Source organism: Nelumbo lutea, chromosome 5, assembly GCF_056320005.1.
Source record: "Nelumbo lutea isolate HS-2025 chromosome 5, American lotus-T2T, whole genome shotgun sequence".
In the NCBI taxonomy this organism is placed as follows: domain Eukaryota; kingdom Viridiplantae; phylum Streptophyta; class Magnoliopsida; order Proteales; family Nelumbonaceae; genus Nelumbo; species Nelumbo lutea.
This window is the reverse complement of record NC_142688.1, coordinates 27,256,222-27,284,149: the sequence shown is the minus strand read 5'-3', so window position 1 is coordinate 27,284,149 and position 27,928 is coordinate 27,256,222. Positions and strand designations below refer to the sequence as shown.

At 37.7% G+C, this 27,928-nt stretch overlaps 2 protein-coding genes across 4 annotated transcripts; one reads left to right on the top strand and one right to left on the bottom strand.

Moving 5' to 3' along the window:
• Positions 1-1,644: 1,644 nt before the first annotated feature.
• Positions 1,645-4,403, top strand: LOC148851236 (uncharacterized). 2 transcript variants are annotated; one of them, XM_088943573.1, is made up of 2 exons: positions 1,645-3,630; positions 3,852-4,403. In XM_088943573.1, exons 1-2 carry the CDS (start codon positions 1,701-1,703, stop codon positions 3,977-3,979), a joined length of 2,058 nt encoding a protein of 685 aa, XP_088799699.1. In that variant the 5' UTR covers positions 1,645-1,700; the 3' UTR covers positions 3,980-4,403. The 2 variants fall into 2 exon arrangements, with proteins under 2 accessions (XP_088799699.1, XP_088799701.1); XM_088943575.1 differs by having other exon boundaries at positions 1,657-3,491.
• A 1,877-nt stretch (positions 4,404-6,280) lies between these two features.
• Positions 6,281-26,172, bottom strand: LOC148851235 (kinesin-like protein KIN-7D, mitochondrial). Of its 2 annotated transcripts, none has more exons than XM_088946342.1 (25): positions 25,162-26,172; positions 24,931-25,028; positions 24,302-24,391; positions 24,081-24,133; positions 22,759-22,824; positions 22,253-22,306; positions 20,334-20,393; positions 20,014-20,092; positions 19,814-19,881; positions 18,530-18,586; positions 18,334-18,438; positions 17,916-18,020; positions 17,526-17,633; positions 17,278-17,409; positions 16,979-17,161; positions 16,075-16,293; positions 15,613-15,750; positions 11,591-11,710; positions 11,401-11,451; positions 10,852-10,899; positions 10,480-10,620; positions 7,974-8,726; positions 6,991-7,120; positions 6,794-6,892; positions 6,281-6,639 (listed from the first exon to the last, which is right to left on the bottom strand). In XM_088946342.1, the coding sequence occupies exons 1-24, from the start codon at positions 25,506-25,508 to the stop codon at positions 6,807-6,809; spliced, it is 3,291 nt and encodes a 1,096-aa protein (XP_088802468.1). In that variant the 5' UTR covers positions 25,509-26,172; the 3' UTR covers positions 6,281-6,639; positions 6,794-6,806. The 2 variants fall into 2 exon arrangements, with proteins under 2 accessions (XP_088802468.1, XP_088802469.1); XM_088946343.1 differs by having other exon boundaries at positions 24,931-25,061; positions 25,162-25,822.
• Positions 26,173-27,928: the final 1,756 nt, after the last annotated feature.

The following is a 27,928-nucleotide window of genomic DNA, read 5'->3' as shown; positions in this document are numbered from 1 at the left end:
TTCTAGTTGTGGACGCTGAACAGTGAACATGGCTTAGGGGCCATTTAAAAAACAAAGCGACCAGTTTTTCAGTTCAGCAACTTCAAATGTTATCGAACGGAACCATACACAGCAGAAAAAGAGTCGGATCAAAACCAAACAGCCTGCTTTTGATTAATTGATTCCATGTCGATAACCCAATTGCATTGTTAATTCATAGTCCAAGCCCAACTCCCAAAATCAGCCCATGGCCCATGATATCGGTGGTTGTCTGCATCTCTTCAGTCTTCTCTGAACAACTGAAATTCATCCAACATTGAATATGAATTATATAGTTTGATGTCTTATTGGAGTTGGACCTTTAAATGCCTAAACCCGCATTGGATTTGAAGTGGGCTTTTATGTCAAACCATCCCCTTTTATCTTCACTCACTTCTCAACAAAAAATCTAGAAAACTTGTAAGAGTGTAACTTGGGCTGGGCTGATTAGGTTCGGGCCTAGTTCAATCAAAGATAAAAAACCTGACACTGCCATCCCAAGACCAACTCGAGCAAAATCCAACATAATTTAGGCTGCGCATATGACGATTTGCTTGCGCCTAGGCAGGTTGGTCGGATTTGAGAACCTTATAACTAACAGACCGGAAAGACATATCGTCGGAAAAACTTTAACCAATCAAATGGGTTTTCATCAGAATTCACAGGGAGGGAATTTTGATTGATCAAAAGATTTTGGAAAGAGTACAAATACAAATATACACATTAACAACAATAAGATTTAGAAATACCATTTTACACTGAATGAACTTCCAAACGGAATCGGAAGTATGTAACAGTGTAAATATGTGACATGTTTACGTAAATAAATACAAAATATACATTGGTACATGAGATGAGATGAATATTTAATAAAAAGTCGGGTAGGCTTGGGTTGGGCTGGGCTTGCTGGACGAGTAAAGGTCACAAGTCACAACTCACAACCTGAGTTTGAGTTTTGAGGAAGCCCAACCGCCCAACCTAACCTATACCCAAAACTAGAACCTAACCCTGTAAGGCTGTAACCCCCATAAACAAACTCAAAAGTGGAGACACAAAGATGAACCACTTAGAATAGAACCTAGGTCCAAGCTGTTCCCATTATGACCACAAAACAACTCAGGGCCCACGTAACGATCTATCCTAATATTATATCTACAAGTGGGTGGTGGGTGGGGCCCCTTCCTTAACAATCACTCTCACGGAATCTCATCTCCATTTCTACCTTTCTTTTTTCATCCTTTTTTGAGATCACACATACACACCTCTGCCATTAATCAATCATCCCACAGTCCTCACCGCCTGCAGTCTGCCAGGTCGGGTCGTGACCCGAATTGAAAGCATACAACACAACTAGTCACTTTTTATAAAACTTAAAACAAAGCAACACTCACCGCACGAGAATCATCATCATCGCATTCAATTAGCAAGCGACCCACTCACTACACACCGCATGGGATGTAGTCCCACGTCATCCACATCACAGATATCTCGTCTACTGATCTAACGATCCAAATTCATTTTCATTAGTGAATCCAGGAGAAGGCCTACGGGCTGACGTGGACAACAGGACAAGGAAGGGATAACAAAGTTATAAAACTTGGAGAGAAAGAGAGCCGTTTCACTCTATCCACTCTCCACTGTCGTTGTTTTCTCTTCTAAACGATCAATTCTCTGTTGCTTCAATGGTGGCCTTTCTTCGTATTAACTGTAATACCCCCTCCTGCTTCTTCTACTTCCTCGTCTGCCTGTACATTTCGTCGTCGCCTTGGATGCCCGAAGCTTGCCATGCCGTCGACCGAGCAGCCTTGCTCGGTTTCAAGGCAAAGATCACTCGAGACCCTTCTCAACTGTTGCGCACATGGAATCCCTCCACCGATTGTTGCACCTCTTGGGATGGCGTCGCCTGCGACTCCTCCAGTAGGGTCGTCAACGTCTCCCGTCCCGGCCTTTACTCGGGCGACGATTTCATCTCCGAGACCTCAATGGCCGGTACCTTGTCACCCACTCTCGGCCACCTCTCCTTCCTCCGCCTTTTCGATCTCAGTAATCTCAAGGAGTTGAAAGGACCCATACCTCCGGAGTTAGGTAAATTGTCACACCTCACCTACCTCTTCCTTGATTCAAACCAGCTTACCGGATCGATTCCCTCCTCCTTTCGACACCTTGTCCGCCTCAAGAGACTCTACCTTGGTGACAATCGACTCTCCGGTGTCATCCCTTTTTCCGTTCTCCACTGCTTGTCCTCGCTTTCCGAACTGAGCTTGTCTGGAAATGAGTTATCAGGTGGCATTCCCTCGTCAGTTGGCAAGCTGGTTCCACTGACAAAGCTTGACCTCCATGCCAACAATCTCTCTGGCAGTATACCGCCGGCAATTGGCCGTCTCAAGAAGCTCAAGTACGTTGACTTGTCGGAGAACCGGATAACCGGAAGCATTCCTCCATCTATTGGCAGTCTCTCCCAATTGGTTATACTCTATCTTAACCAGAACCAGATGACTGGAAGAATCCCCTCTTCCATTGCCAACCTCGCTTCTCTCCAATTCTGCCGCTTATCAGAAAACAGACTAACTGGGCCTTTACCTGCATCCATTGGTAAGCTTCCCAGTATTCAAAGGCTGATATTGGAGAACAACAGGTTGACTGGAAAGCTGCCGGCGACTATCGGTCAACTTACAAACCTCACGGAGATATTCTTCTCCAACAACTACTTTACAGGTACGATCCCCTCAAGTTTTGGGAATCTTCAGAACCTTCAGACACTCGACCTCTCAAGAAATTCTTTCTCCGGTCCCATTCCTCCTCAGCTGTTGAAATTATCAAAGCTACAGACCTTGGACCTGTCATTCAATCCTCTTCGTCTAGGGAGAATACCAGACTGGTTTGCCGAACTGAATCTTTTCCGGCTCATGTTAGCACGAACTGGGATCGTTGGGCAACTCCCCGCATGGTTATATTCGTCCTCCATATCGATACTCGACTTATCAAGCAACGGATTCACGGGGCCATTGCCTCGCTGGATAGGAAACATGACGAGTCTCTCCTTCCTCAACCTCTCAAACAATGGATTCCACTCGGCTATTCCGGTAGAAATGAAGAACCTTTCGCTGCTGATGGACCTCGACCTCCACTCGAACAAGCTGAGCGGAGATCTGAGAACGATCTTCTCCAAGAGAGTCCAAGACCCACTAGGTCGTTTCAACTCCATCGACCTCTCTTGTAATAGGTTCACAGGTCCAATCAATAGGAATATCGGCGACATGCCCTCCATGGTCTCCATCGAAAAGCTGGTACTGTCATACAACCCTCTAGGGGGAACGATGCCGACGTCGTTGGGGAAATTGAGTGGGTTAAAGCTGTTGGAGTTGGCAGGGAACAGGCTGTCCGGTAGTATACCGGCTGACCTCGGCGATGCGAAGGAATTGGCGTCGATAGTGCTGTCGGAAAACAAACTGAGCGGGACCATACCAGAAGAGGTGATGAAACTGGAGGAGCTTAGAGAATTCGACGTGTCGAAGAACCGACTGAGTGGACGGATACCTCCTCACAAGGCCAGAATCCCTCCCTCGGCTTTCAGGGATAACCCAGGCCTCTGTGGAACTCCACTCCCGCCTTGTAAGCACGCCTGAGAGCCTGCAACGAGAGGGTCGCTTGCAGTGTATCAGAGATCACACACGAAACACAAACACATACACACCCCGTGATGATATTTTCGTGTTGTTCATTTCCAGACAATCCAAACATTACACAATTTTTTATTTTTAAATGTTAGAGAGTTAAATTGTATTTCTTTTTTGGGTGGTGAAGATTGATTTAAGGTTGTGATTTGTGAACAGATTCAAGATTTACTCTTTTTCTTTCACTGCTGCATTGTGCATGGCATGGAGTACGCAGACTTATTGACCCAGAAGCAGGATCAGGCCAGGTAGTAGGCATCAGGGACATGTGGCAAGTGTGTACCTAGAGTTATTGTATATCAAAAATTCGACTTGCATGCCACGTGGCAAGTGTACCTAGATAAGGATTACATGGACTAAAGCACTGTACAAGTGTAAGGGAAAATTGAGGAAAGAGCAATGGAATAATCAAGGAAGGCAACTTGGGAATTGGGAGTTGGGACCATACTACATTACTACATTACTAGTAGTACGCTGTTGGTCAAAATAGCATGACTGTGATATCAGCCAAGCAAAACACAACCGAAAAAAAAAAATCAGAATAGAGAATATGACAACATGACTGTCGAACAGATTAATTTGGTTTTGGCAATCAGTTCTCAAGCACATGTCATGTCAAACTGCTACGGTTTCTACACCCTTTTGTCGATTAGATTATATAGGAAGAAATTGCCTCAGAGGTTGCTGCTATGAGTCAAATATGCATGCCAAGGGTTGGTTGTCCATGTGTGATTTATGATTATTAGCCAGTCCGCTGGCCTCCCTCTCTCTCTCTCTCTCTCTCTCCAATTTCATGTGCTGCCGACTTTTAAGGATTTTTAATAGATCAAAGTTCATCACAAATGCATCCTTTTTTAACTCAGCATGCTTGTTTGTTGCGAGTCCTGTGACAAATACTGTTGAAGGCTAGAACTCTATGTTGCCAAATACCAAATACCCAATGCCAAGCAACTTCGTGCTGTCGTGCATTTCCTTTAGTCAAATGGAATTTCTTTTGTGGTCGGTAAAATAATTACAATCGCAACTGTCCACAAGCTTAAGGTTGGGACTCGCAAATCACAAAGCACCATACATGCCCAAAGTCCAATTCATCCTGGATTATTTTTTTAGTATTTTTGGTTCCCATGAAATATAACACAGCATAAAATATAGCTCAAGCATCGTAACCTGGAGTACAAGAGTTTGATGTAATCCCATTCAGATAATCTTACATGACCCTGAATATATATTTGAAAAATTGATCAGAGACGATTGGTTCAATCTATCAGGGAATCCTGCAGTTCAAAATTACAATCCTCTCAACTTAGAAATATAAGAAACGTTTTCAGTTTTTTCCTACAGAAACCAGGTGCATGTGCATCTATAACTTTTACACTTTGTTATGTAAACAACTAAACATCTTACAAGCTGAGGTTCAGGACAGGATCCTCGGCTTTTATAGTCTGGTTGCCCCCAATCAAGGAGAGACACTTGTCACATAACAGATCCATCATATCCCAAAGACCCAAACGTTTTAAGTAAGAACAGAGAAGGTCGAGGCTTCTCTTTTGTAGTAGCTAGCCTAGTAGGTCGAGGCGGAAACCAACACTGGATTTTTATTTATTTTTGAACTCCTCGTCAATTCAAAACATCTTTTTGAAATTTTAAGCTTTTTCTCCTAATCTCTCTCCTGAAGCATAAATCATCGATAAATTTTTGGATACCAAAGTTGGGCATAAGAATGTTTATACGATTCGTTAAGCTGGCTTCATGCATATGGAACACAGGTGTGATCATTCATGAGGGATTACGTAAACAGGTTCATACGTTTGTATTTACAGAGCAAATATTACCGCAGAACTCAACGACTCCCAATGATTTTTAATTTAACACGCCGGTGTTTTAAATTTTAATCAGGCACCCGTTTGACATGATATTGTCTTTTTCACCAAACACTGGACTGTTCAAAAATCATTGGAGGGCTGTTGAGTTGTTCTGCAACCGGTAATGTTTTTTTTTCGAATTATCTGGAAAGATCATGTCTACCATCTAGTTTTGAAGTATCAATACTGCTATCGTGAGGGAAGTCGACGACAAGAAAATAATGGCCGAGAAAGGAGCAACGGAATTTGGATCTACCTTCGTGGAGCTCCTGGGTTCTGACCATTCAGGGGGTGGAGAAGTCTTAAACCGATTCCCTGAACCAGTTTTGAAAAAAAATAAAAAATAAAAAGGTTAAAAATACTATCGCCCGATACGCCTCTACCGGAGTATCGGACGTGTCAATGTTTTGAACCGTAAGACTCGAACCGGACTAAATACCGGAATGCTCCACAGGTCCTGGTTTTGCCGGTGAACCCAGCATGTAAAACACTGTAAATCAGGACAGGTGTTTAATCTACCAAGGAAAATTCTACAGAAAAAAGTAATGTCACAGGGCAGGTGTCCATGAGAAGCTCAATTTCACCTGAAATCTATATTGACCAACAGTCAATCAATAACTTCCTATTTTTTTCCTGTTTTCTGATCCAGAGCTCCAAGCAATCTCAGTAACCGCATAATGGAATAATTAATTGTGGCTAATGATTAAATATGAAACAAATAAAGAATAGCAAAGGAGCAAAAATAGGCTCGATAAATATTTCTTGTACCCATAAAAAATTGGGCGAAAAAGAGGAAAAAAACGCTTCTTCTTTATAGAAGCTTTGGTTGTACTTCTGTACATGATGACAATTCAGGGAACAGATACATGAATCAAGATGGCGTAACAGAAAACAGATCACAAATCTGGAGTAGGAACTTTAAAAATTATCGCCCATCCATTTTGTTTTTCTTTCCTTTTTCCTCTCTTAGCATATATTACAGGCCTTCAGCGAGAAGATGAAGAGAAATTACAGAATACCTTTCATGCAGCTACGTACAAGCCAACATGGAAAAATGACAAACGGCTGAATGGAGAAATAAATTCCTGACAGAAGATCCAGGATGGAGGGATCAGAAACTTAAATGCAGATCCGTCAGTCAAAATAAAAGATGACCTTACACTATCGATGGACATGAAAACAATTTAACAAGGAGAAAAAGAAAAAGGAAAAAAAATAATAAAGACTAATTTCTATCACCTTCATTCAGTTGTCATGAAGTGAAAGCAATGATCCTGTCTGCAATCTTTGTGCGACAAATAGGACACTCAGAACAAGCAAGTGAGCAAGGTTTGCACACTGCACATGGTAGATCAATGATGATTGTTGATATTGAATGGGGAAAATTAGACAGGATATATTGATAAAAAATGACAAGACACATTAAGATCACTTACAGCAAAAATGCCGGCAAGGGAGAAGTATTGCTGCAGTTGGTGCCTCAAAGCATACTTTGCAAATATGAGAATTTGCATCCCCATTCCCCAAGGATTCCATCTCTTTCTCCTTCATCTCTTGCATGCGGGCCTGAAATCATGCAAAAGAAAAGGAGAAAAATAAATAGGTTTCTTCCCAGTTACCAAATTGCAGAATATGTGCATGAAAAATACGATGCATTCTAAATGTGAAGTTTTAACAACAATATGATGCATTCCAAATGTGAAGGTCATAGTGGAAATTTTTACAAAAAGCATCCTCTACAATGGAATCTGGGATAGATATAATTTGGTTGCAACTAAAATGAACAAAAAAAGTAAAATGAATTATGCTTTTCTTAAATAACCCCACTATTAGGATGCAACATATTGCCTAACAGTGCAAACAAGATGAAATAAAAATCCCCAAAAAACCCAGACTACATGAATCATCAAGAAAAAAGAAAAAACATAAATCAGAAATTCCACCCCCTAGGATAAAGAATATGCATTATTGAAATAATATATGAAGCATAAACTTGTAGATCAAACAATTATAGATAGTGATGCCACTTATTTCTATGTTAGTTTATATATGTGACATATACCAATTGCAGTGTATAACATGAATGCTTGAAACATTTCATTAATTGTGTACCCACTCTCATGCATCCTACAAGTCCATGTGAAGCATTTGAAGCATAAAGATTACAAATTACATATATACTGGTAAATAAGATGGAAACTTGGAAAATAATAGAAACTTTCAATTATATTCCATAAATCTGGGTTTTCAGGTAGGCAATAAAAAATAATTCCACAAGGAAATATCTTTCGTGTTTTGGAACCTAAGCAACAAATCAAATGTGGAATTTGGGAAAAAATAAATCTATGAATGAAGTCTACGGAGTGAAGTTGGGAAAGAAATCAAAGAATGCAAATGAGATTCATATGAACACCTTTACCTTCAGCCGAACAACCAGAGGTTCTAGTTCAGCACCACCCTGAACCATTTTTGTGCCATCAGAAACCTGTCGCTCTTTAAGGATGATATCTTTGTTCTCACTGCCATGTGTTTTTAGATCATTCCCATGGTCTGACCCATTGGTGGACCTCTCATCAACATTCAACTCCGTAATAGCTCCACCTTCTTTCTTTAACTTTGCAACAAGCACCCACATGTTTGTTAAATCATTTTCCAGAGCTGCCTCTTTTTTCTTTGCCTCATCAACCTTTCTTCTATATTCCTCTTCTGCAAGTTCCTTTTCAGCTAAGGCAGCCTCAAGAGCAGCCTCTCTTTGTTTTCTTGCCTGTAGTTCCATCTTTATATCTTCAGGATCGAGATTCCAATATTCAACATCATCATAGACTGTCCCAAGCATTTCATTGCTCCTGCCAGAAAGCCGGCCTTTTCTGCCAGATTTAATGCCATCGATCTTGCTATCAGCATATCTGCGAATACCATTACTGGTTTGCATGACAGCACCTCTAGAATATGCCATATCTTGAGCAGACAAAAGTTCTTTTGCTTGTCTTGCATTCTGTAATGAAAGCTTAGTAACTTCACCTGCCAAATTTTTCAATTCAACAGCAGCAGCAGATGCCAATTCCTTTGCATATGAAGCTTCTTCTGCCAACTTTTGATTCTGTACATGCAATCCACTGTTCTCTTCCATAAGTTGAACATGTTCCAGCTTTAGCTTTTCATTTTCAATCTCCTATTAAGAACAAGAAAAACAACTCAATCAATTGGGAGAAAAACAACCCAGGTGGCCAAGAACAATGAATAAATGTAATCCTGCCTCAGCGAAAAAGAGAAATTATGAGACAATTTTAGGTTGTTCTTAACAAGAAGTTAGACACGGGGTCATGCAATATTTAGACCCTCTTACTTAGAGGTGTCAAAGCTCATAGGTAGAGGTGGAAAAAAAAAAGCCATTATTGACAGATGTGCAGGTTTTCAAGAATTTTACAAGCTCAGCTATAATAAAACATAACAAGTGAATTGGTGAAAGTAGAAGGCGGCTCTGAAAGAGCAAAACGAGTAGAAAAGAAAATGTCATTTTAGATAGAGCACAATGGCAGGAAAGGATCCATGCAGCCAGCCCCAAAAAAGTTGGGATTAATGCTGAGATGAGCTGAGTTGTAGCTGTAATAATAGGAGGACAAGGCTCTGCTGCAGTAGTAGGATTACAGGACCTAGATAGAAACAACTAGGAGATTAATTGGAACTTGGAAGAACAAAGCACACACCATCAAGCTCAAGTTTGTATGTCTTCCCCATTTCAACCCACCATTGACCCGGGCAGTCAAACCATTCAAACCACCACTGGCCCCTTTTCTGGATCTGGTTTTTATAAAACCCAAAAATTGACCAAAAACCATTGAATTGGTCAAAACCCATCCGACCAAGGTGGTTAAACCTTTGACCCATTCAACTCGGTCACCGAGTCACAGGTTACACACTACATGTATATCAAAAACTTCCGGAGGACATAACATTGCATTCAGTTGTCCAATTGGGGTAATCTTTTCTCTATTTTGGGTAACCATTTGAGATCTATATGTTCTAAGGCACCTTGCCCAAAAAAATAAACTTTTTTGGCCTCAAATCCCCACTTTTAGCTTTTTTTTACTTATAAAAAAATTAAAACTGAAATAAAATTACAAAGTAGACCTGAAATAAAACATATATGCATACATTGCACGTAGAATGTAATTATATATTGTTTATTGTATATAATATGTATTTATACACACATGTATATGCATATATGCATACAGCCATACACATACACAGGATGATGTGTCATGGTCTGACCCATCCAACCCAGACAGTTCAACTGCTGACCTGTGACCCAGAGGAAAAAACAGTTCAGCCTCCAAGTCAGTTTTTGAAACAGTCCCATAACACCCATAACAGGAAAGGAGGTAAGCATGCTACAGATAGTATTGAAGTCATGAGCTTTTTGTAAGCACTGTACTGGATCAGCAGTTTTGACCAAAACATATAAATCACAATAGTGGAATAGTATTTTACCAATCACCCAACTGGGTGGCTGTGTCATCATATCCGATTGGAAACATTCAAAGAGTGTTGAATCAATACCCTGAAATTTCCTCTCATTCAAAGAGTGTTGAATCAATAACTTAAGTCCATAGTTATTTTATCTGGGAATGAGAGGAAATTTCAGGGCATCCTCCTTTATAACAGATGTAGCATAGGTATCATTTACTTCCACATTGTAAAAGTAGACGGTGATTAAGGTGTTGATCAATAGTTCAATACTTAATAGTTTTCAGGACAAAATCACACTGGAGCATAGAAAATAGAAATTATGAAAGAGGATGTAACATATTGCAGAAAAAGCAACTCCATCAATGTGAGCCACAAAAGTCACTGATAACCAACAGACTGAAGTGTAAAAACAAAGCATATCCAAGAAAGTTTTAGCAGATCCTAGCAATCACCTGAGACTGAATTTTCTTTTTCAACTCATCAACGTATTCTTCAGAGAAGCGCTTCTCATAAGTTGATTTTTCACTCAAAGCCAAAGCCAGCTGCTGCTGCAGTAGCTCTACTTTCTCTTGCAGTTCCTTGTTCTCTGAACACTGTTAGGTAACAAAAAAGATAAACATTGTTAAATCCTTGAAAGAAAATATTAAATAAGTGAAGCAAAAATTTTGATGATAATGTTCAGTAAAGTATCCCTACCAATAGAAATAAAGATGCAGCAACTGTAACATGTAAAAGAACAGATAACATTTCCTAACAAATATGAAAATATTTCCATACAATATACTAAAAATAATCAAGTAGAATAAGATGTTGCAAATGATAACCTTATTCTGTAGCTGTTCCTGGAGGATACGATTGTCTGCTGATTTTAGCTGCAAAAATTGAAGCTCACATTAACCAAATGAGATATCTGAATCATTATACTTGCAAAAAAACAGTGTGCTACCATTAGCATATATCTACAATTCATCACGATTCAAATAAATTCAATTAAGAATTAGTTCTTTACTTTGTTATTTTTCTGTATATATTTAGTTTTGCCAAGGGATATTTTTTCTAAATCCCTAACTAAGTGCTTTATGTACAATATTTAAGACTAGAAATTGAGTTTATTTTCCATCGTATGTAGGTTAAAGAGCCATTGTATGTAGATTTGTTTGATTTTTCAGTCAAACTTAAGTGGTAAATTCTATTGTTTTAAATATCCATTTAATATATCTATATTTAATTTCTTGACAAGTTTGTAAAAAATAGAAATAATCTTATGATTTATGATACGATTCACGATTCGATTCGACTCAACTTTCTCTACGATTTACAATACGATTACAATTTTCAAAACATTGAGTATAAAATGAATATCAGGTACACACCTCCAGCTCAAAACCCTTCTCATTGCATTGAGTCATTAATCTCATAACTGTCTGTTTGGCAAAAGGACAACAGAAGAAATTCAATTGCAAGAAAGTGAATAGTATGATTCAATTTTTTATCAATTAAAAAGAAGTGAATAGTAAGATGTTCAAATACTATAATATTAGGAAGAAAAGAAGAAAGCAATACCTGTTGCATATCAACTAATGATGCATTAGAAATTGATGCTTCACCACTCTCAATAATACGCTGCTCTAAGACCCTCATCTGTCTCCTTTTCTCTTGTATTTCACATTCCAAGTTCTGAATCTGAGTTTCAAAAAATACATGGCAATAGGAACTTAGAGCTTGAGAAAGGGGGATCATATCAAAGCACGTTATTACATGGATCATTGTTCAGTGCTATCACCAAATACACACTTGGATGGTAGTGGTACTTAGATCTAATTGACAGGAATATGTGGAAATTACATGAAAGGTAATTCTTTCAAAAAGACATACAAAAGAATAAAGAATTCCATCAAAATTATAGGGAACAACAGCCAGATGAGACAATATTAAAGCATGACGAGGAAGAAAAAGATATTATGAAATTCTTTATTCTTAAGTATAGTACCGCAGGGGTACTATTGTACTTTTACCCTTTTATTATTTTAGTTGCTGTCACCCTAGTATATATAACAGAGAGCTGGCACCGCAGCAAGCTTTTTGACTCCCAATCTTTTCTCCTCTCTTCTGCTCTCTCTCTCTCTCTCTTCTCTTCTCTCCTCTTTTTTTCTCTTCCATCACTACACTGATAACATGGTATCAGAGCACGACTATCAGATCTGAAAGGAGAAGTCGAGTGAATAGTTTTATTCGCACCAGATTTCCAGATCTGCCGCCCTCATCTATTGTTTGGCAGATTGAAGATCTCACGCACTGAAGTAACTTTTCTCTCTCTCCCTTTTTCTGGTCGTGTGCCAGGGCAGAACCTGTACTAGGTCTGCTGATTGGATGTGAGGTGATCTGCACCTCTTTCTTTCCTTTTTTGTGGGATCGGCTGATCCCTGTAAAACTGTAGGTCGTGAGGACCTTTTGTGTGTTGCAACAGCAGCTTTTATGGTGAACTGGAGGTCAGAAAGTGACCTGTACTTGCTGTAACAGACTTTGTGTGCTGCAACAGCAGCTTCAATGGTGAACTGAAGGTCAGAAAGTGACCTGTACTTGCTGTAACAGCCTTCCTGTTGATGCGTAGGTCAAGAGATGGCATGTATGCACTGTGGCAACACTTGTGTTAATTCTGTAGGTCAAAGGATGACCTGTTAGTGCTATAACAACACCTGCGTTTTACAGAAAAGAGGTGTTTCTGAAGAAAAAAGAGGTTCTCCTTTCTCTCAGTGTTAGGATTTTTTTTAAGGCTGTGTACCCCCTTTAAGAGTGTTTTATTGAATCTGAAATCATGAGTGGTGAAGATTCTACTACATCCAATGTTTCCTCAATGCCGAATGGAATGAGTGGGGGTGCGGACCTATCCTTTCCCATGGCTGTTATTCCTCTCGACGGTTTAAATTATTTGGAATGATCAAGAGGGATCAAGTTGTACATTACTGCAAGGGGAAAAATAGGTTATATAAATGGGAGAATCAAAGAAACCAATTCTGTAGTGTTGAATATGACAGATGGAACCAGGAGAACAACATGGTTATGTCCCAACTTTTAGTGTCTATGCAACCCCAAATAAGAAGGAATTTTATGTGGGCTGAAACAGCAAATGAAATCTGGGAGCAGGCAAAATCAACCTATTCTGAGCTACATCACTATGCAAACATTTATCAGTTACAGGCAGAATCATCCACTTGTAAACAAGGAAAGTAGTGTTTTTCTGTGTACTACTCAGGCTTGACCTCTGTTTGGAAGGAGTTAGATCATTTTCAGAGTGTGGACTGTAAGTGTGATGAAGATGCAAAATTATACAAGAAACTTGCATCTCAGCAGAGAGTGTTTGCTTTTCTACATGGCTTGAATCCGGAATATGAATCCATCAAAGTTTAGATCCTAGGTAGCAAGGATCTTCCCTCCATCCAAGAAGTTTATGGTCTTGTACAATCAGAAGAAAGTAGAAGCAATTTGATGAACAGTTTTAGAGGAGATGCAATTGGGTTGGCAACAAAAGGAAGTGTGGTTACAAGTGGTGGAAACACCTTTAAGAGGGGACTCCCAAAAAAGGCGGATGACAAAGACAAACTGTGGTGTACTCATTGCCAGAAACCCCAACACACCCGAGATACATGTTGGGATCTCCATGGGAAGCCAAAATGGGGTATAAAACTCATTTAGTGGCAAAGGGGTTTATACAAGTGTATGGAGTTGATTATGTAGAGACTTTTGCACCCGTTGCCAAGATGAACTCCATTAGAGTCATGTTCTCCCTTGCTTCTAATCTTGACTAGGATCTACATCAACTTGATATCAAAAATGTATTCCTGAATGGTGACCTTGAAGAGGAAGTTTACATGGTACAATCCCCTGGTTTTCGAGCTCAAGGCAATGAACAGAAAGTGTGCAAGTTGAAGAAGTCATTATACGGGCTGAAACAATCACCGCGAGCCTGGTTCAATAGGTTCCATGCAACGGCTTAGCATAAAGCATACAAGCAATGTCAATCTGATCACACATTGTTTGTGAAAAGAGGGGAAGGAAAAATTGTTGCTTTGGTAGTATATGTTGATGATATAATTATCACTGACGATTGGAAGGATGAAATCCAAAAGTTGAAGATTTTTCTTGCTACACAATTTGAAGTAAATGATCTAGGTCCTCTAAGATACTTCCTTGGAATTTAAGTTGCTCGCTCACAAAAGGGTATCTTCATTTCCCAAAGGAAGTATATCCTAGATCTGCTCCAGAATACAGGAAAATTGGGAGTGAAGCCAGTTGATTCCCCTATTAATCCTAACCACAAATTAGGTGACTACCAAGGTGAACCTATCAAGGATGTGAAACAGTTTCAGAGACTTATAGGAAGATTGTTATATCTTTCTATGACCCGCCCCAACATTGCTTATGCAGTTGGTGTTCTTAGCCAGTTCATGCATGCTCCCAAGACCACTCACCTTGAAGCAGCGGAAAGGGTTCTCATATATCTTAAGAAGTTCCCAAGTGCTGGTTTGTTGTTTCAAAAGCACGGACATTTGAAAGTTGAAGTGTACATTGATGCAAATTGGGTAGGATCCCTAAATGACAGAAAGTCAACTACTGGCTATTATACCTTCATAGAAGGAAATCTAGTTACTTGGAGAAACAAAAAGTAGAATGTGGTAGCTAGATCCAATGCTGAAGATGAATATCAGGCAATGGCTCATGGAGTGGATGAAATGATGTGGCTAAAGAACCTGTTGAGTGAGTTGGGTTTTCCAGTGAACAGACCTATGACACTATTCTGTGATAACAAAGCAGCCATAAACATTGATGCTAATCCAGTGCTGCATGATAGAACTAAACACAACGAAGTCGACAAACACTTTATTAGAGAGAAAGTTGTCACAAGGAAAGTGTGCACTCCTTATGTCAGCTCTGAGGATCAACTTGCAGACATCTTTACAAAAGGGCTACACCACTCACGGCATCATGATTTATGTGACAAGTTGGGCATGATTGACATCTATGTCCTAACTTGAGGGGGAGTGTTGAAAGCTTTTATTTTCCTAAGTATAGTACCGCAGGGGTACTATTGTACTTTTACCCTTTTATTATTTTAGTTGCTATCGCCCTAGTATATATAACAAAGAGCTGGCGCCGCCAGCAAGCTTTTTGGCTCTCAACCTTTTCTCCTCTCTTCTCTCTCTCCTCTTCTTTTCTCTTCCATCACTGCACTGATAACAGTAGCTATATGAATTATAGTCAAATACAAGAAGACACCTAACAACTTGAACTCAAGAAATTAAGAATTAAAACAAATAACAAGAGATCCATTGATGAGATAAAGTGGGAGAAGGCAATTATTCACAGAACTGATATGGAAGAAATGAAAAGGTTGCATGGTTTGCCAGCAATGCCCAAGAAAAAGTAAACAGTGCAAAGATTTTATAACCTAAAATGTTTTAATTTATGGGTCACATGCAATTTATGGCCATACATTATCACTTTGAAAAACCAGCCTCCATACTTTTGGGATTCAAGTATTTTAATAGGAGTAAACAATATTTAGATGGAGAGGAAGAAATTTATACTTGGGTTTTTGAGGCCTCAGGGTCATTTACAGACTGCTCTACCAAGCGCTTAAGAGTACTGGTGCTGAATGCTATCTCTCCAGCTAGCATCTTAACTTGTTCAACAAGTAGGTCCATCTCATCCGATGTCATCCCACCCTGAATTTTAGATGAAAAGACAATATGAGAAACTGAGTTTAAGTTAACAGTCATAAACAAGCTCTCCAGAAATACAATAAGAAAACCTACATGGATAAACTCAGAAAAGCTACTGAGCTTAAGAGCTCAGAAGCAAACTGGAAACATTTCAAATAATGGAAGTATAATAAGTAATATCACCTGTAAGAAGCTTGCATATTTTGAAACATGAAGGTGGCAATAGTAAAATTTTATCTTAGTATAGGTATGTAAAAACAACAAAGAACTTCATTACCCTCAGTATGTGTAGGATATAATTAACGAAAGTGAGCAAGTTAAACATACTGTTTGCAGTCTTGAACTGCCAGCAGTCCCAATGATAAGTTCACCCGCTTGAGTTGATTCTGTAACTGAACTGCTGATTGATGAAAGTTCTTCGCTTGAAGATCTTCTATGTTTAGCATCATAAGAGGGGATAGATGGCACTGACAGAGCAGAAGATGGTGAGTTTTGGTTCTCACCTTCTACAAGCAATGGAGAACCCTCACGCAAAATATCCAATTTCTGACATAAAAGGAATCAAAGATCAGCATAAAACTCAATGCCATCCATATTGAGCATGACATCTACACAAAGTGGTAACAGCAAGCCCATAACTCTGCATGGGGAAAGGAAAGAGAAAACAATAGACATCAAAAAGAATATCTAAAAACCTTTCATTTGGATTTGATGCTCATTGACCAATGATATATCTTTATTTTCTTTCTTTCATTTCTTTGGAGGAAGAAGGGGTGAAATTGTTATAGTGGTTTCAAACAACTAGAGAGAAAAGCAGTTGAACAGGAAAGACAATGATTCAACAAGAAGATGGATAAGGCTTTAACTCAACTTTTCATAATTCCACTACTTATCATTTCAAGGCATTTGCTCTTATTTAATTGATGAATTCATGCTGATATCATAAGAGTCAACAATCAAAATGTTGAATCATCAATGTGATGGATTAACCGAGGATGCTGACTTATCCAGCTAGCTGCATGAATATGTTTTGACATCCATGTCCATGTAGACCAAACAGATTTTTATTTTGATTGCTACCACAATTGCTTATGGTTTTTTCAGATGTAATTAATTGTTAACATACAAATGCTCAAACTAAGTCCAGTTAAAAATCTTAAATGAAAACAATATAAAAGAGCACATATCATGCTCTTCAATTTTCCAGAACCATAGAGGAATATAAACTTACATCATCTTCACTGACAGAAAGGCGTCGGTGATGACTTGGTACATCACTCAAGCATCCTGGAATTGTATTCTTAGTTGAAACAAGTATTAATTTGGTCAGCCTTTGGATTCTACTCATAAGAGCTGCCTTTGCCTCTTCTTCTTCCTCTAGCCTTGACTGCATTTTCACTTGGCCCTCCTCCAACTGTTCGAAGTACAACACAAGATACCACTCAGGACCAAAAGCAAAAGAAAATTTTGAAATTGAGTTGATGCCACTTTGAGACAACATTGTGCATATAATCATGAGATGAGGAAAACCTGCTGCCTCAAGCTCAGAATCTCCTCATGATTAACACCAGCAAGCATCCCCTTCTTCAGTTGGTCGAGTTCTTGTTTGAGGCTCGAAATTTCTCTTTGGTACTTCTTAATCAATGACTTTTCATCAATAATCTGAAATGTCAAACATTCCGACAACACAATGTAAATGCAAATCATCATTGACAGATTGTTAAGTCCTGCTCAAAACAGTATCATAAATTGATGGCATGCCAGAATTTGACATGTACCCTATTTCGTGAAGCAAAAATCTCCACCCGCTTTGCCCTACTTGCAAACTTCACTGTATTGTGAGTCTCCTCCATGCTACTAGATGCAGGAGTAACTGTGCATATTAACTGTAGAAGACCAATTAGATAGCATTATGCATAGTAGTTAAAAGATGTAGACAACTAGTTAGTTACTTTAGGATGTAATCGAGCTGCAACTTTAAGGTTGACCCATGGAAAGAAAATAAAGTGAAAAAAAAAAAAAAACAAGCAGACAAGCACATGATTTTAGTGAAAAAGGTATATTATGTAAAGCATGGAAAAGTCTCATGATTGTATTTAAGTCAATTAGATACAAAAATAACACCAATACTCACTAAAAGCAGAACAAAGTTGCTCCACCAAACTCACCGAGACATGTCCATGGCCACTCAGCGAGGATTGTAGAAGGCGAGTAAGTTTAGAGTCACGATATGGAACATGAGAAGCTTTCCCCTCACTTAGTTTTCCAATTACCTTCACATTTCAGCTTTACAGTTAGTGTATGCTCCTTAAATGACATTTGAAAAGGTGTTCACATCCAAGTAGCTTCTTTAAGTTAAAGCAGAAAGGTGGAAACCATTACATGTAAATATTAAAATAACAAAGTGCCCCTGTCTCATGACAATGAAAAAGAAAAATAAAAATGAAGTACAAAAAAAAACCCAGCAATAAATAAATATAATAAAAACTCTTCACTCAAAATCCATTACCATAGTCAACCTGCCAAACTGCACCATCACCACAAAAGAAAACCAACTAAAGAATGCAAATAGATGCTAGAACCTACAGTTCCAAGGGTTAGAAGACTTTTGTTTATGTAAGATCCTTCTTTTCTCCTCAGTCCAGTTGTTTCAGTCTTTGAACTCTCAGACCCTGCTAGATCAATCAAATTCTGCAAAAGACAGATAAATAAATAAAACAAAGTAAGATGAACAATCATAAAGTGAAAAGAATGACTCTAAATTAAATCATTTTCAGCATACAAGTTGAGAAAATATCACTCCATCATATTCATCACCATGTGCACTACTCTCAATCATCTGCAAGAAATAAATAATAAATAAGAAGATTATAGACAAAAGGATACATATAACTATCCAAATGGAATAAAAGGACACTATTATAAATCATATAATTCTTGCACAAAAAAAAGGCAGCCCAATGCACGAGGCTCCCACCAATGCGGGGTCTGGGGAGGGGCAGATGTATGCAGCCTTACCCCTGCACATACAGAGAGGCTGTTTCCAAGATTTGAACCCTGGTCACCCTGGTCACCCTGGTCAACCTGGTCAACCTGGTCACCCAGGTCGCAATGGAGCAACCCGACTGTTGATGCTTGCATATTCATAATATGTAATTCTTGCACATTTATAATATAAATGCATGTAAAAGTTGATGTCAAATGACTACAAATAAGGTACAAAAAATGTAAAAGAATAAAATTACAAATAACAACTACTTGAGCTGTCTATTTAGAAGAAGAGATGGTATAATTAGTTGGGCTTTCAGTGGACCAATTGGGATAGCCTCTTCAACTAAGGCTGAAGTCATGGCAGACTTAACTGGAATCAGGATTGCAAGAGATCTGGGCTACCTGAATATACTCATAAAAGGAGATTCTGCAAATACTATCAAGTGGTTAGCTGATCCTGGCAGTGGTCCCTGGGCTTTAGCTCATTTTTTATCTGAAGCTAGAGATATCCTTTCTAACTTGAATGCACAGTTGGGTTGGATCCCTAGGGAGTTAAACTCTGGTGCTGATGATCTTGCAAAGGCTGGCACTCACAGGGATTTCATGTTTAGCGATAGCTTTCTTCCTGTTTAACCTTTTAGTTGTAATTTCATGTACCTCCAGCCTTTTGAAGAAAGTTACCATCTTTTTTCAAATATATATATATATATATATAAATATATATTTCTGTTTGCGAGTCCATGTACAAAATATCCAGAAAACTCTGAATAGGCGTGCTACATTTATATAAATGTACAAAATATCATGCCGGTGCCTATGGGGGCAGTTTTTTCTTCTCTTCTCATTGGGTTTTAATATAAATAATACTTGTGAGGCAGGACAGAACATTTCATGCTGCCACCCCTTTTGAAAGTTTCTCTCTTCTCTACTGGTTTTTCCTTTTCTCTTTTATGGCAAATAACTTTAGATTACACTCAAGTTAACATAAACACATAGAATCACTAATTTGATCACAACCCTATGTAATACTTATATAGCATGATAGTTAATGCTTCTGCAATGGAAAACTGCATACCAAGCTAAATATGGTGTGACTTCTGCTACTCAGTAGGTTGAAATTATTTGAACCAACATGGCGATGCTCTGTTGTTTTACATATACACATCATTAGTAAGGCAGAATAACAATACACAATTTAACATATCATGAGAAAACACCAAATCAAAAATAAATTTTGGTATGGTAGACAATAGCAGAAGTAATCCCAAACCACACCTTCTCCAGCAGCAATAAAAGAAAGTGCATGTCCAGGAGATAAAACAACTTCCTCCTTGATACCTTCAACATAGGTACCCTGCAAAACTTTTGTATCACAGAATTAGTAGTGTAGTCACGGTGAAATTAACAACCTAAATAATGCCATAGCATAAGAAGCCATACAGAGAAAAGGAAAAGGTTTTTTCAGTTTAATGTTATTTACTAGGAAAACAAACCAAGGTCTAAATTTCCTAGTGAATAACAAGGCCTCAAGAATAAGAAGTTTTACAGTGGAAAAAAGTAAAGATACCAAGCCATAAGATGAGAAATTATCAAACCTGTGCATCTTCTCTAACACGCAAATTTTGTCCTGTTGGATCTAGCAAGTCATTTATCACCTGAAAACATCAACAGAAATAACAGTTTAAAATTTTTAAGTTGGATGAATTTAGTTTAGCTGAAACCTCAACAAAGTAATCTCTTGGTCTTATGTAATCTGCAAAATTCACAGTCGAGAGAGAGGAAATGGATATTCTCAGTTAAAATTTGTAATGCATCTCTGTGTGGTGTCTGTGTGTGTGTGTAACCGATTCCCTCCTTTCCTTGTCTTCCTTTCTTGCATGGAGGGGGAGAATGATTCCTTTTATGGCAATGGATTTTGTTTCCCCTGTACCAAACAAAGTGTATTTCTTCATTTGGACTATTTGCCACAACAAAATTCTAACCATTGACCATCATATCGCAAGAGGTTGACATCTAAGAGTGTACATGTGCCTTGTAACAATCTTCTGGAAGCAATCCCATTCCATTACAAGCTCTCAGACAAGACTTGGAACCATTTCATTAAGCTGCTTGGTAGACAACGGTCAGTCTTGACAATTTTTATGCACAATAACAATATATACTAGATTCATTATGTATGCTAGTACAATTTATTTCTTTTTTTAGCCAATTTACATATTTATATGCACTAAAAGAAAATATGTAAATTGGCTAAAAAAGAAATAAATTGTACTAGCAACATAATAAATATAGTATATATTGTTATTGTGCATAATAAATTGTCAAGACTGACCCATTGTCTATGCATAATATGCTTTAGAATATTTTAGTTTTTAATACGAACACTATGCTTTAAAAATTTTTCTGAAAATAAAATATATTTTTATTTCATTCATGCTCGTAACTTCAAAAAATTCATTGAATCAATTTACATGTTTCCTATTTATTTCTTTATACATCTTTGGATAAATTTTATTTCTTTATAGCAAACTTATAATATTTACTTTTTATGGCATTTTTAAATTTTATTTTGTATTATATTTTACATTTATAACATTTTTATTTAAACAAAATAAAATTTTACTTAGCTTGCATTTATTCTAGTACATTTTTCAATAAAAACTAATTTACAATTTTCTAAATTAATATTTTTTATCAATTGTGTTCTATAGATTCTTTTATTTGTTCTAATTAAGATTTTTCATCATATATGGTGCACTATTTTATTGAGTTTAATCAAATCTCCTCAAATTATGCCAAATATTATAAATTAATATATTGTATTGCTTTCTTTTTTCAAATTGAATGTTACATAAAATGAGGTGCACACCTCATCAATTCAAGGTGTGAGATGGTGAGGTATAGGTTAAAGCCAATGCAAAGTGATTTGGTTCCACCTCACCTCAACCGCCTTTTAAAAGATTAGTCTAACCCAGTGAAGGAATTCAGTAAAAGAGAACATGGAATATAACCATTTAGCCCTTCATGGGAGCATTTGGAGGGAGAGAAATAAAAGAATATTTTAAGGAAAGAGTTGCATAGTGAATTCAATAATTGGAAGGATGGAATGCACAATAATGAGCTCCCGAGTGGCAACTTACAAGTGCCTGAACTTGTGCAATTTTTGAAATGACTGAAAAACATAATTTCGTGTGCTAGTAATGTGTATCATGTATGCGAGATGGAAAGTCTGTACTTGTATTTAGATGTACAAGGGAAGTTGCCCCTTGATAATTTTTTTGACATTAAAAAGACTTACCTTATGTATCAAAAAAACAAAAAGGCTGAAATGAACTATGCAGTCCAAATCACAAAAATATAGAAGATCAGAAACACAACTCCAAATGTAAACCATACATGGCTCTCAAAATGGCAGATTATGCACAACAGAAACTTTGAGAATGAGAAGGAATCAACAGCATTCCAAAGACCTTATCCAAAATGTATACCAAGTACACCATGAATGGCAACTGACCTCATTGTAGATTTCAAGATAAGAGACACGGAGTAAGAACTCTCTTCCTGGAGTCTGCAAGGCGATTGGCATAATTACAGCATCCTTAAAAGAGACATTTCGAACAGAAAAACAAAAAAGAAAGAAAGAAAAGTCCAAGTAGGTAAACAGAGTTGAATAGATATTCCCAGGATGCCAAATTTTCTGCAGTTTCATACTTTCATCTCTTAAATCAATACTTTTTGATCTTCATAGAAGCATGAAGTGGTGAAAATTTTTATTTTATGTAAAATAGCCAGAAATTGAAAGAAATTATTCACAGAAAATAAATAACAAAAAATAGAAAGCATTATGAGCCCAGACCAGTGATCCAAACAATTAAGCTTATAATATACATAAAAGAAAATCAAGTCTCTGGACCTAAGCCAACAAGGTAAATTGACAAAAGAGAAGCAGTTTACAACTGCTTGCTTTATACTAAATCGTGGAGGACATATCAATGCTACAATATTTATGGATGCACTTACATCTTGGATTATGCTGAAAACATCCTTGATGGCCAATGGTATAATACCTGGAGAGTTTTGATCTCCCTGTCAAAATTAATATTAACAAAATGGTCAGGATTAAAGATGGAATAACAAATTTTTCTTCTCTTGATTGATAACAAACAAGCTTACTAAGGATGAAGAGAATAAGGGAATAAAAGATGTAAGAATATTTAAGAAACTTAAAAACAAATATTTCCCACTCTATACCTGGAAGAATTAAAAACCTAAATCCTTCACTTAGGGAATGGAAACAGGAGAAATGAAGAAAAGATAAAACTACAAATTTAACAGACTACCACATTCAGATTGTAATTCTAGAAAAGCAAACTGAAAGTGCAGCCAATTCATGCAAAGAGGGTAAAGAAAAGTCTCCATGAGCTCACTAATCTTGCATCTTAGTTCAATATGATGGAATTTTGGTGAGGATGGAAAGGAAAAGGAATAAAAATAATGAAGTTTTTGTAACTACGTTATGAACACCATATCCATCTTCCAGACTCTTACGGCCTTGCCAATGAATGTCAAAGGCATGCATCATCTGCAACAAATTAGGCATTCCTTACATGAGAGTATAATGGTTTTGTTTAGGCTTTTTCAGACTTGATCCTGTCATGTAGAGCCTGTTCGATTTAGGTTGGCCTTGTTTGTTCTGGCTCAGGGATAAGGTAATATGTTCTCCCTGGTTTTAGTTGTGCTTCGATCACATTAATGAACAAAATTTTTGAATTGGAACTGAAGCCTGAAAGTGGGTAGGGGATCTTGTGTTATGATGATATGGAGGGACCAGCCCCTCCAACTCTTTAGAGACAGAAAATTATTCATCAAATCCCTTATTTGAGAAAAAAAAAAAAAGAATGGAACATGATTCCCTGGAACACCTCCAAAAAAACTAAAAGTAAATTTGGTGCATGATAATATTTAATAACTATGTTATAAAGACTTTGGGTTATGCCAGACTTTGAGTTGATAATTATTGCTGTTATACTTATAGAGACTTCATATTCATTAAAGTTATATTTTTTCTTTAAAGTCTTTTACAAAATGGCATTTCCACATTTTCCAATGAGAATAGGATGGTTTCAATGACAATCTGGACGGCAAATAGAGATCAAGTTACAGTTACTCATGAGTCAGCCACTGGAAAAACATAACCAATAAACTAAGATGTGATAACAATCTGCTTTACAGTTAGAATCCATCACAAAATGGATTTCATGATCTGGAATCACCATTTTTAAAGAGTAGAACTACAAAGAAAAAGAATAGAAATATATCATCTAGGAGAAATTGGGACTCACATGCATAGTGTGTGTCTTCCCACTACTTGTAACCCCATAAGCAAAAACTGTCCCTGAAATTCAATTTAAATGGTTTATTTAAGAAGCTTCTCAATACCACCAGATTCACTTAATTGGTAATACAATTCAATTAGGAAATCTCCCAATTAACATGAAGTTCACTTTTTCTGGATGCCTAAGCTGAGGTGCGGCATGCATATCATGAGAATAAGGGACAATACCATTGATGCCTTCCATTGCAGCCTTAACTACTGGTCGTGCAGCTACATCATAAACCTCCTGAGAATTTGCTGAAGGTCCAAAAACCCTATCTGCAATACCAAAATAACATATAGCACAGAAAACATTAAAAGAAAAGGTGTATAAGTAACCAGAATGGAAAAAACAAAAAAAAAAAAAAAAGATTTATATTATCCATGGCTCCATGGCACTTTAAATATTGTTTTTATCAATATCACTTGTAAGACAAGAAAATAGGGAAGAAAGCATATGAGATTATTGCGACCAACCATTGATGGTAACATTCCCAATTCCATATGCAGCAACCAGAAAGTCACTTTAATTAAACAATTAAGCGCACGAAAAAGAAACGAATGTTGAAATTATTGTTCCCATATTACTATTAGCATCCATGTCAGGATACGGCAATGATTAATGCTTGAATTGGAAAAGAAAAGACAGTTTGTGCCATTAGTACTGTGTTAAATCAAGAACAGTATAATTAATTTCAGGGAAAAGCAACGGAAAATTAGAAAAATAAAATAAAATTCATGCCTCGAAGGTCAGCTTGGGGACTAATGATGCCTATGGAAATAACTCAATTTTGAAATTTCAGGTTATGAAATAATACCAAACGCATATGCGGTAGCTGGATTATACTCGCTTCGTACAATTTTATCCCCGTCGGCATACCACGCGATCTCATCTCCGCGCTGAAATTCCCGCTCACTACAACCAGAAATTCCAAAACGAACTTTTCAGCTGCATGAACACGCAATGCAACCCTAAATCCTCAAATTCCGATCCCTCCGAAATAAGCAAATCACGGATCTACCACAATCCACCCAGATCTATGGCATACCTCAACGGCCTAAAGCGAACAGTAACAGAAATACTGTCCCTCGATCTCGACGTATCGACCGTCTCTCCAATGGGCTCCTCCGCCGGGGCATAACTGACGGGAGTACGGTTTTCATAGCTTCTGGACCCATGGTACATTGAATCACTGCGGCTTCGACTGGGCGTCAAGGATCTGGTTGTGTATCCATTGCCAGAAGCATAGAATGATGAAGCCGAAGATGAGCACGAGCGAGGGATGAATCTACCATTCATGAACGACGACGACGAAGAGGAGGAAGAGTAAGAGCTGGATGGTTTCCGGTAACCGAACGGAGAGCTGCTCCGTCCCCTCGACGAATAGGCCGCCATTGTTCGATCAACAGCGATCGATAGAGACTCTTCTCTCGGAAGAGTAGTGAAATGAAACAGAAATAGAAGAAGAGGAAGCCGGAGAATCTGTCAGTCCTCACATGCTCCGAAAGACAAAAGCAAAGAACAAACAGGTAGTTCTCTTTTTTAATGTTTGGTAGGATAGAAGCTGAGCAAGAAAACACCAACTTGATTATAGACTGCTCTTCTAAGGCAAATAGAGTTGCAGAAGGGAGAACCGGAAATCGATTAAAAATGGTGAGAAGGAAGAAGGTGACTTAGGTGAGGGTGGGAGAGGAGAGACTCTCTCTCTTGAGTAATTTTTTCTTTTTTTTTTATTTCTTTTCAAAGTTTTAACACTTGTGCCTTGTTGGAGGAGTTTGAAACTTTGAATTACAAAGAAAGAATCGTTCAGATTCAACCGAGGAGAAGTCCACGATGGTAGATGCTGACTTGGCGGTCTCGATGACGTGGAGAGTGGGTAGTTCGAGTTTAAACTGGGTGGAATTCCCCGCGCTTTAAGACAAGCCTTTTAAAACAAACCCAAACGAGCGGGAGGGAATAACTGCGCCCGTCGGCCTCCGCTGTACACAAATTAATGCAACGAGAGGGGAGAGAGAGAGAGAGAGAGAGAGGGTTGGTTGGGGAAAAATTAAATAAAACAACATCCAGAAAGAGGGAAAAAATATGTATGATTATGATTATGAAGCGAGGAGGCTGGAGAGACAGAAAAGTGGAGTTGTCTTGACTCCACGAAACACAGCCATGTCATAGATCACTCAATCATAAGATTTTGCTGTGATGAGGGACCCGCACTTGAGCGTTATAGGCCGCTCGTTTTTCCTTTTTGGCCACAAGTGATATTGATCATAACAGGACATTTTGATGCCGTCATTATCAAAAAAGGACCTCATGCGTAGCTGGTCCCAGACTCCCATTCACCGTTAGATTGGAATAAGTCACCGGTCAAACCGTGAAATGATATTCCAGTCTAATGGCATCTAGTAAATGGTAGGATAGATTAGAAGTTGTGCTCGCGTAATATATGACCAGATCCATGAAATCATGTCATAGTCATACTACTGCCAGCCGGTGTCACTGCCACAGTACTTAACTTTTCCGATAAGGAATAGCGCAATGCAAACTGACGGGCGACAAGAACCACCGGATATGGATATTTTGTTCATAGTGATCAACGACCATAAATTAGCGGGCACATATTATCAGCGAAGTTAAAAAGCATTTTTCAGAATTGATTGATGATATACAGGGCCGGGGGGAGTGGGGGAGTGTGGACAGAGATATTTTGGCCATGTGATGGGTTGGGTTGCGTTGGGTCCTTTCAACTTGTATCGCTTTCAACACTCCAGGAGTCGGGACGGATGCATTGACGACGGACGACAGTCAGGAAACATACAAAATTTACAAGATGTAATTGTATTTTACTTTTGATTTGAGCGGTGAGTAGGGGGTGTAAACAGATGTAATTCGAATCCAATTAGGCATTATGGATTACACTATTTGATATCCAAACTCAATTCAATATTCGATGCATATTCAAAATTAATATTTGAATTCAAATTCAATTAACTATTTGAATATTTGATTTGATTCAAATTCGATCAATCAATTAATAAATATATAAAATAAATATTTTATTTATATAAAGTATATAAATTATTTATATAACTTACTATATAAAAATTATATAAAACATTTAAATATTTATATTATATATATATAATAAATAATTAGTTGAATTCGGATATTTGTTGAATTGAATCAGATTATATCCAAATTTGAATTCGATTAACTAATTAACATGAATAAGATATCCAAATTCAATAGATGAGATATTAAAATTATCTGAATTCGATTCAGTTATGTTGAATCTCAAATTCCAAATCAGATTTTCAAATAATGTTGACACCCCTATCAATAAGCCCCCTGATCCTAATGACCTACTACCCATCTTATCTTATTACATTATAGTGTGCACTAGGATCCCAGATCCATACACACAACCTATAGTCTTAGGAAAAATACATGTAATGTTTGACACTATTTACAAGCGATTCATTTCACAAATGGGCCCCGATTCACAAGTGTTTCATTTCATATGTGTTTTTTAGTAATATAAAAAAAAAGTAAGATGAAGGGAATTTAAAGTAATTTGGCTTAATATTATAATATATTCATAATGAAAACTTAATGACATCTCACAAAAAGAAATCATTGTTTTTTTTAAATTTCAAAGTGCCATGCATGCAAGGTGATTTAGGATCATGAAGGCAATTCCAGAAAACTCTCCTTAACCCTGTCAAGGCCTCGCCTAGGCCACTAGGCGCATTTCAAAGAACGCCTCGCCCCAAACGCCAACTATGTTAGGGGCATGCTCATAGAAGTATTTATTAAATAAA